The sequence below is a fragment of the Oryctolagus cuniculus genome, chromosome 10 (assembly GCF_964237555.1).
Source record: "Oryctolagus cuniculus chromosome 10, mOryCun1.1, whole genome shotgun sequence".
Taxonomy (NCBI): Eukaryota; Metazoa; Chordata; class Mammalia; order Lagomorpha; family Leporidae; genus Oryctolagus; species Oryctolagus cuniculus.
The window spans coordinates 21,358,171-21,373,010 of NC_091441.1; the positions used below are offsets into that span (position 1 = coordinate 21,358,171).

The 14,840-nt window shown below is 41.6% G+C and overlaps 1 protein-coding gene and 1 long non-coding RNA gene across 5 annotated transcripts in view; one reads left to right on the plus strand and one right to left on the minus strand.

Moving 5' to 3' along the window:
- The window catches only part of LOC127492285 (uncharacterized), a 30,155-nt gene extending 28,407 nt beyond the window's left edge, over nucleotides 1-1,748 (plus strand). Inside the window, exon 3 of the long non-coding RNA XR_007921449.2 lies at nucleotides 1,626-1,748. This is a non-coding gene — a long non-coding RNA (uncharacterized lncRNA). The remainder of the gene's footprint in view (nucleotides 1-1,625) is intronic.
- WDR7 (WD repeat domain 7) overlaps nucleotides 1-14,840 on the minus strand; it is a 378,155-nt gene that overhangs the window by 102,942 nt on the left and 260,373 nt on the right. For all 4 annotated transcript variants that reach the window (XM_070050123.1, XM_070050124.1, XM_051851193.2 and 1 more), the window contains 2 exons: nucleotides 13,485-13,671; nucleotides 381-498 (listed from right to left, as the gene is read on the minus strand). In XM_070050123.1, the coding sequence (XP_069906224.1) occupies nucleotides 381-498; nucleotides 13,485-13,671 (305 nt within the window). The remainder of the gene's footprint in view (nucleotides 1-380; nucleotides 499-13,484; nucleotides 13,672-14,840) is intronic.

The window sequence follows — 14,840 nt, forward strand, 5'->3', positions numbered from 1 at the left end:
TAGCAAGTTTATGACTTACATTTTTTGTTTACAGTTGGTGAGCCAGGGCTAAATAAGTTTGGTTTTCACTACAAGTAGGTACTTAGACTTGAAAAAAAAGTGAACACCCTTACTATAATAGCTTAATTAACATAGGCCTGCTATATTTCAGATTGAAAAATTATTGTCAAAGATTTACAAGTGATATAAATGGATACGAAGGTAGGAGTAATGAATGCACACAAACACAATGTGTGTTCATTTCATTACTGAATTACTAACTTGGATTTTTCTAAACTACAACCCACTGGAAGGATTACTTGTGGATATGGTCATGAGGCTTGCATATCAAATAATGCCTCTGGATGAGAAGATGGAGCACACTGAGAAGTTCCACTCACCTCTTTGGCTATGGTAGTGATGAAGGCGGGTGGTCTGGCAGTGGCAATGAGCGAGAGGGCATGCCTCGCAGAGCGGGCGGAGTCAGCTGCTGGGCTCAGAGGCAGCCCCATTGTGATGCTAAACAGGGATCAGAAAAAAAGGAAAAGAGAAAAGAAGCATTAGAAATATAGACTGAAAAGATTAGACACAGCTTATAATGTCAGTTCAAGGTCAATGGGAGCACTCAAACAGTTAGAATATAATGGACTTGCAACAATGAGCAGTGATTAGGAGTCAGGGTGTTCTGGCATCAAATACAAAATCGAATAATTAACCGTGAAGATTGAAAACAGTATGTGCATCTGTCCAAAGTGTTAAAAACGCCTTGTTAACAAATTATCAAGAACTAGTACTGAATACATATCACAAAGCTCAGAAAACGGTAAGAAGAAATATCATGCTGGCTATCTTCAAATTTTGTCCTAAAAAAAGTTAAAGGTAATAATTTATTTAAAGGCCAGGTTTATTTTCAGTTTGAAATATCTTCAGTGCTGCTAGCTTAGTTTTAGAACCAATCTACTAATCAGCAAGCTCAGCCAATACCTTTTTAGTATTGATGCAAAAATTATATTAACTGACACTAATTCTCTTTATATAAAGAAGAAACAATATGACATTGTTGAGCCTGTATATGAGACTATACACACAATGAAAAAAATCTTTCCAAACTGTGAGAATTGGAATGTGATGCTACATTTATTCCACCCCTCTAATGCAGACAGATAAAAGACTTGTTTCTAAGATTTCTTTTTATTATGTGTGTGTGTATATATATATATCAACCACTATAAAAGTATTAAGACTATCAATTAAAATGTAGCATGTGGTTTGCATATTAGATGTATACAAGGATCATTTTGTTACTTAGTACAGGATCTAATAGTTTCTCTAGCTAAATAATTATATATATATACATATATATATAAAGATACATTAAGATTTATCCTATTCCAATCAAATAGGTCTATGCACTTCATGTTAAACTATAATGCTTACTCAAATTTCTCAAAAAGCTTACAGGTATCTCTATACTTGATCTAAGAATCATTATTTTAACTTTTAGTTGAAAACAAAGATGTATAACATAGGTATTCTCATCACTGTTAAGGAAGGTAAACTGATTCTAGAACATTCTGCTTATAATTGTTTTGTGACTTTAACTGCTTAAACCATTGACTGATAATATGACTTTCTTTTTTTTTCAGATTGAAGGTAGATGCAAAGCTGGAAGTCTTTGAATAAAGGAGTACAGAGATTCTTCCTTTGATGTTTACTACTGAAAAGAAAGATGTGAGCTGAGAGAACAAACACATGTATCAAACCATCAACACACACAATGCACTGGTGAGCACTTCTCCACCCAAGGAAGGTGCCTGGGCCCTTGAGTCCTAGGAGGTACTGGGAAGGGTTGTCCGCAGGAAAGCAGCAAGGGCAGTGGGGAGTTAGCCGGCTTCTTTCCTGGACTGCACTTTATCATTGCAAATTCAGCAAAAGAAATGCTTACAATGTGAGTATTGCTATGGCTGTAGTGCTTACTAATTACTGTAAAATTTAGGTTACTGGTGTATATTCATATTTTAAGTAAAACTCAAAAGCTAATGAAACTTTTTAGATACTGTGCTGTTGCTTTTTTTTTTTTTATCAGTGTGCATGCACAGGGGTTGGTGATATTGAAAGACTGAAGCAAACCAAGATGGTATGTTAATTGAATATTCTGAACACACCTGAATCAAATTTCACAAGATCAATAAAATCACAGAATGTTGGAGCTGGAAAGGATTCCCAGGCAACATTTCTGACAAGCAGTCAGCAAAGGAAAAGGAATATCTATTTCCTGGGCAGCCTATCTCACATCTGGAAGGCACGATTCAGAGGAAAAAGAACTGGACAGAAAACCCAAGGTCTAGGGCTAAAGCCAGACTTTCCCTGTGTTGTGTTTTCCTGTGATGCTCTCTGGCATCTGCCCCCAGAACATCACTGTGAAGTAAGTGATACAAGCACTTCACAAATGAGAACTGAGGTCCAGAGAAGTTCACGGATGTGCTGAGACAGTACTGTACTGCAGAGTCCCCAGTCCCCCATGGGTGGTTTTGCATTCTGTAGTTTGTTACCAGCAGTCAACTGTGGTCCAAAATTATTACATGAAAAATTGCCGAAATAAACAATGTAAGTTTTACATTTGCATGCCATTGTGAATAGCATGATGAAATCTGACACCATCCCCATCCATCCCACCCAGACCTGAATTATCTCTTTGTCCAGCATAGCTATGTAGCTGTCTGGGTTATCAGATTGAATGTCACGGTTTCACAGTGCTTATGTTCCAGCAACCCTTACCTAATAGCCAAACTCTACTTCACCATGCCTATGTCATTCACCATACTTCCTCTCATCACACAGGCCACCAGATAACCTCATATCACAAGGAGAAGGAGAGTATAGTATAAAAAGATATTTTGAGATAGAAGCAGAGATATTATATTTCCAGAAGTTTTACTATGGTACATTGCTGTAATTGTTGTATTTTGTTATTAGTTGCTGTTAATCTCCTACTGTGTCTTATTTACAAATTAAACTTTATCATAGGAAGAAACATAGTACATCAGTATATAAGTTTTGGTACTACCCCTGGTTTCAGGCACGCACTGGGGATTTTGGAACAGATCCCTAGCAGAGAGGTGGGGGGAGGGCACCTATGACAATGTCTTTCATGATAGCTACCTTTAGAGAAAATAAAAGGGAAAGGATATGACAATATTGTGGTTAACCAAACTAATTAATTAGTATCATGACTAAATTCAGTGGTTCTGGAAAAACAGCTAGACTGTGTCCCTCAGAAAGGTACTCACAAATGTATTGTAGTACTTGGACTTAAACAGTTCTATTCAATACTGATGTGATGTGAAAGGAGATAAAGGATGCATGGCTATCAGTTGGTTGGGTAGAAAGTAGTAAAGGAGAACAACTAAATTGGGGTCACATAACTGGGATATAAAGTCCTCAGAAAGACACAAGAAGTGTCACATGTGCTGCCTTTACCTATGGGAGCTAGGTGTAAGACTACTGAATGGAGCTTGTGAATTGCTGGAGATTATGTCTTTTTTTTAAATTTTTTTTTATTTTTATTTTTTGACAGGCAAAGTGGATAGTGAGAGAGAGAGACAGAGAGAGAAAGGTCTTCCTTTGCCGTTGGTTCACCCTCCAATGGCCGCCGCCGCCGGCGCACCGTGCTGATCTGATGGCAGGAGCCAGGTACTTCTCCTGGTCTCCCATGGGGTGCAGGGCCCAAGCACTTGGGCCATCCTACACTGCACTCCCTGGCCACAGCAGAGAGCTGGCCTGGAAGAGGGGCAACCGGGACAGAATCCAGTGCCCCGACTGGGACTAGAACCCGGTGTGCCGGCGCCGCTAGGTGGAGGATTAGCCTAGTGAGCCGCGGCGCCTGCGAGATTATGTCTTAAACAGAAAAATGGATAGTGGGTGATGCAGCTGCTGAAAGACTGGGGCTGAGTGCCAAGAAGCAATGAGAAGCACGGTGCTATTCTGGCTGTCCTCTGTGGCTCCGGGTGCCTGCCCACCCTCCTCAGGGAGGTGCTGCTTACTAGCTCGTGCTCAGAGACAGGGCTTGGCTCCTGCAGGACAAGACTCACAGCATCCTCCTGAGTCCAGAGAAGTCCAGTCCATTCCAAGCTGTGTGCTGCTGGGACCTCCTGCAGTTGGAAACCAGAGCTCTACTCATAGAAACAGGATCCTACCAAACTCCCCCGTACTTCCAAGTTCTTGCTTCGCCCCATCCCTGTCCTCTACCTGGAGGAGTAAAGCTTAGCAGAAGCATGGGGTAGGAGAGATAGAGATGAACATAAATGTGTGTGCAGCTGAGGTGGGTGGTGGCTGACACACTGTCAAGGCTCATGCCCTGGTGACAAGTGGACATGTCACCTTACCCTTGTGCTGTGGTCTGCGGCCATCCTAGGTTGAATAAGCATAATGTCTATGAAATGAGCATATTAAAGTACTAATCCACTGTGTTGATGGGAAGATTAAATGAGGTAACAGATGCAAAAAACATCTAATCCTGTCCCTGGCCTATAAACCATGTATAATGGATGCTTCTTCTGATCAAAGATGTCTTTCACAAAGTGAAAGGCAAATAAAATCAACTAACAGCAGGATATTGGCTTCAACTTAAAGGCATCACCATACATTGCCTTTCCTCCATCTCAGCACAAAGCTTTGTAAATTTGGGGAGATCAGCAAGAAAATGGTGCAGGGTGGCAGGGTCTGGAAGGGAAGCTGTAGGCTAAGGGAGAAGGCAGTGTACCAAAGACGTGTAAACACACTGCACCCCTGCGTGCAGCAGAAGCTGGGAAAGCCCAGCACCTGGCAGAGGCATCAGTGTGTACCTCTGAGGGGCTCCCTGCATGGGTATTTGGCAGTCTGAGTGCAGGACTGCGGGACATGGAAAAATGGACTGCCCTGAGTCAGGGTTCTATAGTGACATGGAGGTACCCACAGTACCAAAGTGGGAGGGTTAAGAGAGTGAGGGCAGAAAGCCCACCAAGGCATAAGGTAGCAGGAAAGCATGACCATGAGTAATCTTCCAAAATCTTGAACTTTATTTTATGGTTAACCTGCTAAGAAACCTCCAGTGGCTACCTAACACTCCTTCTTTTCTTTTTCTTTTTAATATTTATTTATTTATTTGAAAGAGAGAGAGAGGGGGAGAGACAGAGACAGAGAGATCTTCCATCCACTAGCTCACTCAACAGATGGCCACAATGGCCAGGACCAGGCCAGGTCAAAGCCAGGAGCTTCTTCTGGATCTCCCATGTGGATAGCAGGGGCCCAAGCACTTGGTCTGTTTTCTGCTGCCTTTCCCAGGCCATTAGCAGGGAGCTGGATCAGAAGTAGAGCATCAAAGACATGAACCAGCCCCCATGAGTGATGCCAATGGTGCAGGAAGCAGTTTTACCCACTACACCATAATAACGGCCCTGTCCCTAACATTTCTAAGAAAAATCCTTGGGGCCAGCACTGCAGTGCAGCGGATTAAAGCCCTGTCCTGAAGCGCCGGCATCCCATATGGGTGCTGGTTTGAAACCTGGCTGCTCCACTTCTGATCTAGCTCTCTGCTATTGCCTGAGAAAGCAGTACAAGATGGCCCAAGTCTTTGGGCCCCTGCACCCGCATGGGAGACCTGGAAGAAGCTCCTGGCTCTTGGCTTTGGATCGGCGCAGCTCCAACTATTGCAGCCAGTTGCGGCCAGATGGGGAGTGAACCAGCGGATGGAAGACCTCTCTCTCTGCCTCTCCCCTCTCTGTGTAACTCTGACTTTCAAATAAATATATAAATCTTTAAAAAATGAGAGAGAGAAGAATCCTAAACTCCTTTACTTAAGATTCTAAACCTTGGGGCCAGCATTGTGGTGCAGTGGGTTAAACTGCTACCTGTTATACATTCATACCATATTGGGGTGCTGGTTCAAGTCCCAGCTGCTGTGCTTCCAATCCAGCTCCCTGCTAATGCACCTGAGAAGGCAGCAGAAAATGGCGCAAGTACTTGGGCCCCTGACACCCATGTGGGAGACTCAGATGGAGTTTCTGGCTCTTGGCTTCGGCCTGATCCCGCCTTGGCTGTTGTAGCATATGGGGAGTGAGCCAGCAGAGGGAAGATTTCTCTCTGTTTCTGTATCTTTCTCTGTAACTGCCTTTCAAATAATTAAATAAATCTTCAAAAAGTATATATTCTAAGACTTCCACAATCTAACCGCACTAATTTTCAACTCAGTCTTTTCAACCGATGTCCATGAGGGCACGTTAATTTCAAAGGTGGCCCAATATATTGCTAATGCTTCTCTCCCCTTTTCCTAACTGGCACATTCACTTCCTACCCCTCTGTTCAACTCCTGCCTTCCCTATCTGATATTCCACAATTGCTATAGCACCCATTTGCTTCCTACAGAAAAAAAAAAAAAAACATTCAGCATCAAAACCCATGTATTCTGGGCCCTTAGTACTAAATCACATTCTGCCAGGCCTTAGGAATAGGTTTGTATTGTAAACTCAGTGCAGATTGGGGAGATACCTTCTAGTCCCACGGATCCCCCCAAGGTACTTAGTACAGCTCTTGGTCATAGTGGTAGCTCAGTAGTTACATACAAAATAAAGTTGGCTTAGCAAATTCAGCAGGAGCACCCCCCCCCCCAAAAAAAATCACTTAAGGCAGTTACTGGACTGAATTGGCCAGGCAATGAAGTTAAAGTAATTGATCTGGCAGTCCCAACAGATGGAGTGTAATTCTACATGCAGTTATCTTTAAAGTCATGAGTGCATTGTGTGTGTGATATATTTTAATGTAGAATTCCATCTGAATGAAGCAGGACCATACTACCTAAGGTTTGAAAGTAAGGATGTGTTTGTCTCATTCTGGAATCTGTATTTGAATAGGGAACTCACTCTTCTGATCCTTCATCTCTGGCTGTAATACGGAACAGGTGCTACACAAATTCACAGGTTAGGCATTTGGTTTCAGTCTTTACTGTAAAAACAAAGGACATGACAGATTCTGTATTTCACTCAGCATTTCAGTACACACATCCATTATGAAATGCTAGAGACAATGGACAGTTAAATGCAACCATCTGAAATTGTCATATGTTACCATCAGTCAGATTAAGGACACTATAAGGACATATTTGAGAGAAAAGCTTTTAAACTATCATTGAATAGCACGCACGTTTTGGCCAACAGCAACAGGGCACTGAACAGTTCCCACAAAAAAAAACAAAGATGACTAGAATTATCAGGAAAAGGAACACTTAATTTTATAGCATTTAGGATTTCCATCTGACCCCTTCCTGCTGAAAAAAAAAAGGGACAGTGTTTGTTCTCAGTTTAGTAAGTATCTTCAGTTTCTCTCTGTCAAGTTGGACCTTAACTGTACAAGTGCGTAGCCCAAAGGGGCACTGATTATTAAGGTGGAAATTTCTCTTCCAAGTATGTTGCATACATTACAGTGAATAAAAACCAGGCTAATGTGATTTACATATACAGTTTCCTCATGTTATAAATTCTCTACTAAAAGTAAATTTCATGGGAATAGAAAAGCAGTTTAAATATAGAATCTTAAAGCATCTCAGTGTTTTCATGAGGTGCTCCTTTCTCCACACCAAAAAATATGGTTGAGATTTGAGAATTGATATTAGAACAGGGTAGGCATTGTGGTACAGTGAATTAAGCGGTTCCTTGGGACTCCTGCCAGTTCAAGTTCTGGTTATTCCACTTCCAATCAGTTTCTATTTTTCCTACAATTAGCTGGGGGATGGCTCAAAATTTGTACCAGCAGCCTATGCTCATTCATGTAAAAAATTCATCAAGTAAGATTCTACTTGAGGATCGCTGCCACACAAAGGGTGGCACAGGCGTATGTTGTGAGAGCTGCATGGGAGCTGGGAGACCTTAGTGACGCTCTTAGTGGGAGAGTACTAGTGTGGCCTCAGTTTAATCTCTCTAGGCATTATTGTTACTTAATAGCATATTAGGGCATTGGACCCAATGCTATACAAGGAGATTTTCATTCCTAAAATTCCATGACTTTATTAAACATTTTTTGCAGGCAAATTACTTACCATATGCTACAAATAAATAAGAATAGACACACTACATGGCCCAAATACTCAAAGAGTGTGCTGGTTCTTAAATAAGGCTTTTAATTTCTAGCAGTTACCAAATCCTTGATCAAGATGATCACATTAATTATATTAAATAGCCTGAGAATTCTGAGTTGACCACTTTTATGGACTTTTAATAAGTTAGTTTAATTCTATGGGTGTTAAGGTTTTGAATACAAGATGGCATAATGTTGGGAGCTTCGATTTTTGGAGTTAGGTACACCTGGGTTTGGATTCTATTTTATTCACTGACTACAATGGTCCTGTGGATGGAGGGTAGCATCTCTCTAAGATTTTTTTTTTTAACCACTAATTCAAAACAGGGGCAATCAGGCCCATTTTTTAGGCTTCTCCCTCATTAAATGAGCTTGTTTGTGTGGCACACAGTACCAAAGTTCATAGAGAGCCAGCATTCAACAACAAGACAGCATCCTGCACCTGCAGATCCCTGTACTTGGTCAGGGAGTGGCAAATGCTAAAAGTAAAAACAAAACAGGAAACTTTCTGAGACCTGTTTTTCTAAAGTAAGAGGTCAAACTAAGCCATCTTCTCTGACCCTAATTCTATTCCCCAGATGTAACTGGGAAGGAGATGATGTTAGTTATAAATGGGAGCATCTTAGTTTAATTTCTGCAAGGAATTCATGAGTAACATTATGAAAAACAATATTTACTTTCTTTCACGGATGTTGTTAAGGCATCATTCAACACCTTCTGGGCAAGCTTTCCTGCCACCAGCCTTCTGAATATCCGTGTCTTCCCTTTCCCCCCTAGTAATCACTCAAAGGAAAGATTCAAATGAGACTCCTCCCCACACACCTTCCAGTTACCCAACTGGCTGTGAGCCTTGTCAGCACGCCCAGAATGCCCAGCCCAAGCGCTCTCCCCTGCACTTTGTGCTGCAGGTATCTCTTTCCTGTAGAGCTGTAAATGCTTGGCAGACAGAATCTTTGTTTGATTCAACTTCATAACTACAGATAATATTTAAGATTGTCGCTTTTCATGTTAGTTTCTCAATAAATGCTTGTTCAATTAATACATACAGCTTAAAATTTGGCAAAATATCTGAAAACAATGGAAAACAACTGTGGCTATTTTGATTTCAAAGATGTAAAAATTGTGAATCCTATCTCTGAAATAACGGTGTAATCAATTCTGGAAAACTACTCTCTTGATCTTCAGTCTCCTGCAGTTTTCCAGGAGACCCCTTAGGATTCAGTTAACACAGGGGATGCTGTTATAGACAGAGGCAGAAATGACCTGTGCTACTGAAGAAACACCTTGACAGCAGGGACTCCATTTTAGAACACCCGAGACTCCATCTTGAGAAAGCACCCCCCACTGTGAGACTAAGGTCTGAAACTAACTATGGTCTAAAACTGAGACAATAACAGCACACTGCATCCCGCTTGGCAGAACATAGAAACTCCCTAGCATGATCACTCAAGCTTAAAACAGACAGGTTGCACCTGGATTAATGTTAAGACTATAATTTGTCTATGTCCCACATATGATTTAGGTTGGTACCTGGTCTAATGTCAAGACTGTAATTGATATTGTCAAAATTGTAATTGATATTAGTTTCACATATGCTTTAGGTCAGCTTGACCCTAGCATCCATGTATCCCCCTTCCCCTCCTTGTGGTTTTTGCCTTTATAAACCCTGTTGCTTTGAGCTTCAGGGTCAAGAGTTCTTTAAGGCATGAGTCTACTCTCCACCACCAGAATAAAGGACTGTAAAATTTTATCAATGTGTGGTGCTCCTCTGCACTCGCTCAGGCACAACACTACAATGTGTGTTCCCCAGAACTAGGTACCAGCTTTGAGCCAGCTACCCTGCCTCCAAATTCCCACCTCATGAACCTGCAAGGATGGAAATGAAGAAGGAATCACGCTCTTTTTCAATAAATGTGTCCTGAAATTTTAAAAAACACAAGTCTAACATAGAAGCTTCTTCATAAAGGAAGCTTAACATCACACACAGAAGCCAGGCAGTTGAGCATTGTTATTGTGTACACAGTAAATCAGATACAAAAAGGGGGAGCCCAGCAGGGTACCACAAGGGTAAGATGCACACTTAACCCCCGCACACACATCTCAGTCCTCTTCAGTATGTACCAAGCATGTCTTGGATTTAACAGGCCATTTTCAATCTAAATCTTGTTACAGATTAATAAGCAAACATTTTCTTGCTTATTATGTAATTTATCATGATGAAAATGACACTGGACTCCTTAAGGCTACATGCTGACATATTCATTTATTCAGAGCCATATACAGAAAGTCAGACTAATCTGCACAACAGAAAAGGATGTAACAGCAAGATTTAAATTACCTACTGAAAACTCCAGTGCTTGTGTCTGTGGACACACTACATGTAGAGAAAGTGTAAGTGGATCTTTATGTCTGCTGATATAAGCTTAATGCAAATTTATTTTCAAACAAAATATTAAACACGAAACTTAAAATAAAATGGAGGGTGAACATGGCAGCTGCAGCTATAAAGATGGCAAAAGATCGAAAATGTTTTGGGGGCTTTGCACAAAAGTCAGTTACTTTGCATTGTTGGCACACACTATTCAGCTCACATTCCTTCCTAAGCCTTAAAGTTCATCAAGAACGTTCTAGCCTCCTGTATCCAGAAACCATGCTGGCAACCACTGTGCCAAACTGCTCATGCTAGAAACAGGCTACTCTTGATCTTTGTCAAACTCTATGAACATAACAAAGGCATCACCACCCATACTACCACAGAGTAGCATCCATTTAATCCTTTAATATGTGCTAAGAGCTTTGCAAATATAATGTCACTTGACATCAACCTTATGAGACAGGTTCTTTAATTAGTCCCAACTTGTAGGTGCAGAGAGGTGAGGTCATTTGCTGAAGGGCATAAAGCTAGGGAGAGATGGAGGTGAAGTTCATGAAACATGGCAGTATGAGGAGTAATGGGAAAGGGCAGCACCCTGAGTCTGAAATGAACACCCTCCCATTACCAATCCATCTTGGGACTTTGGGCTAGGAATGCTCATTCCATAGATAAAGCTACAGTATTCCATTCCAGCCTTCAGCTACTTCTTTGGTCTCCACTTACTGAGCACTTAGCATAAATACTATGAGCCCAGAGTATGCTGGAACCTTTGGGAACTGTGGGGTGTGGGAAGGACAATCATGAAGTAAAGGGCAGAGAACTCTAGTTTTTTTAAAAGGTTAACAATGACAATAATGAAATGTCATTCATTGAGAAAATCAAAGAGGTGGTAACATTTTCATCAAGGGAGGTATTACAGGACACTTCAAAAATTTCTGTTACTTCAAATGCACTCAGATAACTATACTTTAAAAAGTTGTTAGTGGGGATGCAGAGAACACAAAACTTTCCAACATTACCAAGGATGGAAAATGGTATAGCCACTCCACTATGGAAAAGAGTTGATGGTTCCTCAAGAAGTTCAATATGCAATTCTTATGTATCTACTCAAATGACAAATTCAAACAAATATTTACACATGAGTGTTCACAGTATTTCTATTTACAATAGCCAAAAGGTGGAAACAATTCATATGCCCACCAACAAATAAATGAATAGCCAATATGTGCTATCACCACAAAATGGGATGTTGTTCAGCTATAAAAATAAATGAAGCAATGATACATGCTACAGCATAGGCAGACCTCATAGACATTATGCTAGTGAAAGAAGTCAGTCACAAAAAACCATATGATTCCCTGTATAGGAAATATCCAGAATATGCAAATTCATAGACAGAAGGCAGCCTAGTGGTTGTCAGGGTCTGGTGAGAGGGGGGAATGGGGAAGGACTGCCTAGTGGGTATGAGGTGTCTCTATGGGGAGATCACTATTGGGACCTGGATGGTGGTGATGCTTGTACAGCATTGTGAATATACTTAATGCCACTAAATTGATACTTTAAGATGACGACGATGGTGAATTTCACACTACATGTAATAGACACACATTAATACAACAGAAACTTTCTAGAATCAGGAGGCCATTGTAAGTGTCAACACCAACATTTTTTTTTTTTTTTTTGGACAGGCAGAGTGGACAGTGAGAGAGAGAGAGACAGAGAGAAAGGTCTTCCTTTTGCCGTTGGTTCACCCTCCAATGGCCGCCGCGGCTGGCGCGCTGCAGCCGGCGCATCGCGCTGATCCGAAGCCAGGAGCCAGGTGCTTCTCCTGGTCTCCCATGGGGTGCAGGGCCCAAGCACTTGGGCCATCCTCCACTGCCTTCCCGGGCCACAGCAGAGAGCTGGCCTGGAAGAGGGGCAACCGGGACAGAATCCGGCGCCCCGACCGGGACTAGAACCTGGTGTGCTGGCGCGGCAAGGCAGAGGATTAGCCTAGTGAGCCATGGTGCCGGCCGCCAACACTAACCTTTACCATCATGACCAGCACCATCACTCCCAGCCAGTTGGTTACCATGTATGCTTTTCCCACTTACTCCATTTGTCCAGCCCTCTCAGCTGGCCTTCTGCTTCCTTTATTCTCTGGCCACTGCTTTCCTGGATCACTGCTACCTCCACACCACTGTGTGCCAGATGAAACCCCATGGAAGCTGAGTAGCAATTAACATGAGGGTGCAGGAGCAAACCTCCAAACCATTGGCCACGCAGACTGTCAGGAAAACATTTCTGACAGAATATCATATCAAAACATATCTGATAAAGTATAAAATGTGTATGATTTTCCACATAATGTGTGTATACTATTATTAGTAATATTTTACAGTATTAAACACAATTTGAAAATGACTTCACAGATCATTCACTGATGCTCAATATCAATTGTGTTACAATTACAGAAACCCGCCTTCCTTTCATTGTTCATATTCAAAATTTCACATACTCAGATGTGTCTATTTTCAATCTATTAAGCACACACAATTTATAAATAATAATGGATAAAATCTACCTCCCCTCCAAAAAAAAATCAAAAACAAAAGCCAACTAAATAAACCAAAAAAAAGGGGCCTCACTTGGTTAATCCTCCGCCTGCAGCGCAGGCATCCTATGTGGGTGCCAGGTTCTAGTCTTGGCTGCTCCTCTTCCAGTCCAGCTCTCTGCTGTGGCCCGGAAGGCAGTGGAGGATGGCCCAAGTGCTTGGGTGCCTGTACCCGCATGGGAGGCCAGGAGGAAGCACCTGGCTCCAGGCTTCGGATCGGCGCAGCGCTGGCCGTAGCAGCCATTTGGGGGGTGAACTAACGGAAGGAAGACCCCTCTCTCTTTCTCTCTCTCTCTCTCGCTCTCTCTCTCACTGTCTAACTCCATCTGTCAAATAAAAATTAAAATAAAATAAAATAAACCAAAACAAAACTTTAAAAAAAAAACCCAAAACCTAAACAATAGCAAATTTTTACTGTAATTCAGCACATACTTGGCAAGCTGCTTTTCAGCATCAGCACAAAGTTCGAGAAGCCCCATCAGAACAGCAGACACATCCATGTAAGGCTCCCAAACTGTGAAACCTCGTCCAATCAGATCAATGGCTGTTCTTCGGATAGTGCTGTGTGGGGGAAGTTTGGGGCTTGGTGGCTGCAGCAGAAGAAATGTCAGGGCCTTGCCTAAAATGACAGAACAAAATGTGGAAGAGTCATTTCAACTTTGTAATTTTTTTAAAAAGCAGTTTCAAAATATAAACCATTTGGGATTTTTTTTTTCTGCTGGAAGGATTTTTAATGATAAAAATATAAGAGATCTCACATTTATGCTGGCTTGGTCCTATACTTTCAAGAGAAAAGTCAGACTACAATATTCTATATTACAAAGAGGCTTAATTACATAAGAATTACATATAAATAAGTATTATAATGTTTCTCCTTACCCAGAGTTTTACAAAACAGAGATGCTTCAAAACATATGTTGTATTTCTTACCCTTTCTCGGCACCTAACACAAGGTATATGAAAAATACTTCCCATCAGTAGCACCTCTCATCACAGACAACGTTGGAGTGATGGAAGGAGAAAGGAGAATGTGTAGTTGGGAAAAACCTCCTTCCTGAAGGATCTACTTTGCTGGTGTATGTACTGTAGAATACAGTGATGTCAAGTATGTAGCAACTTCTTCATATGAGTTTGTAAAGATACCCAAAATAGCACAATTTGACATCTTAATCTGATGAAGTAGTCTAGATTTTAATTAACAGGTCTTCCTTTCTGTTGGAAATGATACTGATCATTTGTATAATTAAGCTGCAAAGGCCCATTTACTTCAAAAAGGCATTTTGACATTCTAAAGAGAAAACCCTGGAGATGGCAGCTGGAAGAAGTTTGTGTGTGTGTTTATTTTCTGAGGAGAAGAGAGGGATGGTCATAAGTCACAGAACACGACAGTGAAGGTGGCTGATTAAGGGAAGCCCAGGCTTCAGATTGAAGGCAGGGAACCAACCACAGCTGCACAGTTTACTAGGCGGCCAGCTTAGGAAGGTCCTCGCTGAGCCTCAGTCTCCTGGTCTGTAAAGTGGTGATAATCCCTTTCACTCACCAAGAGTCTAAGTGTACATGAATTTATGTCTGTGAAGCGCATCATTCCCAAGTGCCTTCTGAAACCTGTGGGTGCTCAGAAAGTTGCAGGCAGGGCTCCTTATGAATAATATGCTGAGTGTGCAGGTGTTCCAAATAAAGATACATGACAGCATTTCATCTATCCAACAAATGAAAGCATTTAGTCAATCTTACGTTATTGCCTGCCACTGAATGAGAATGAACTGAAATGGCAGAGAAGAGAAGGGG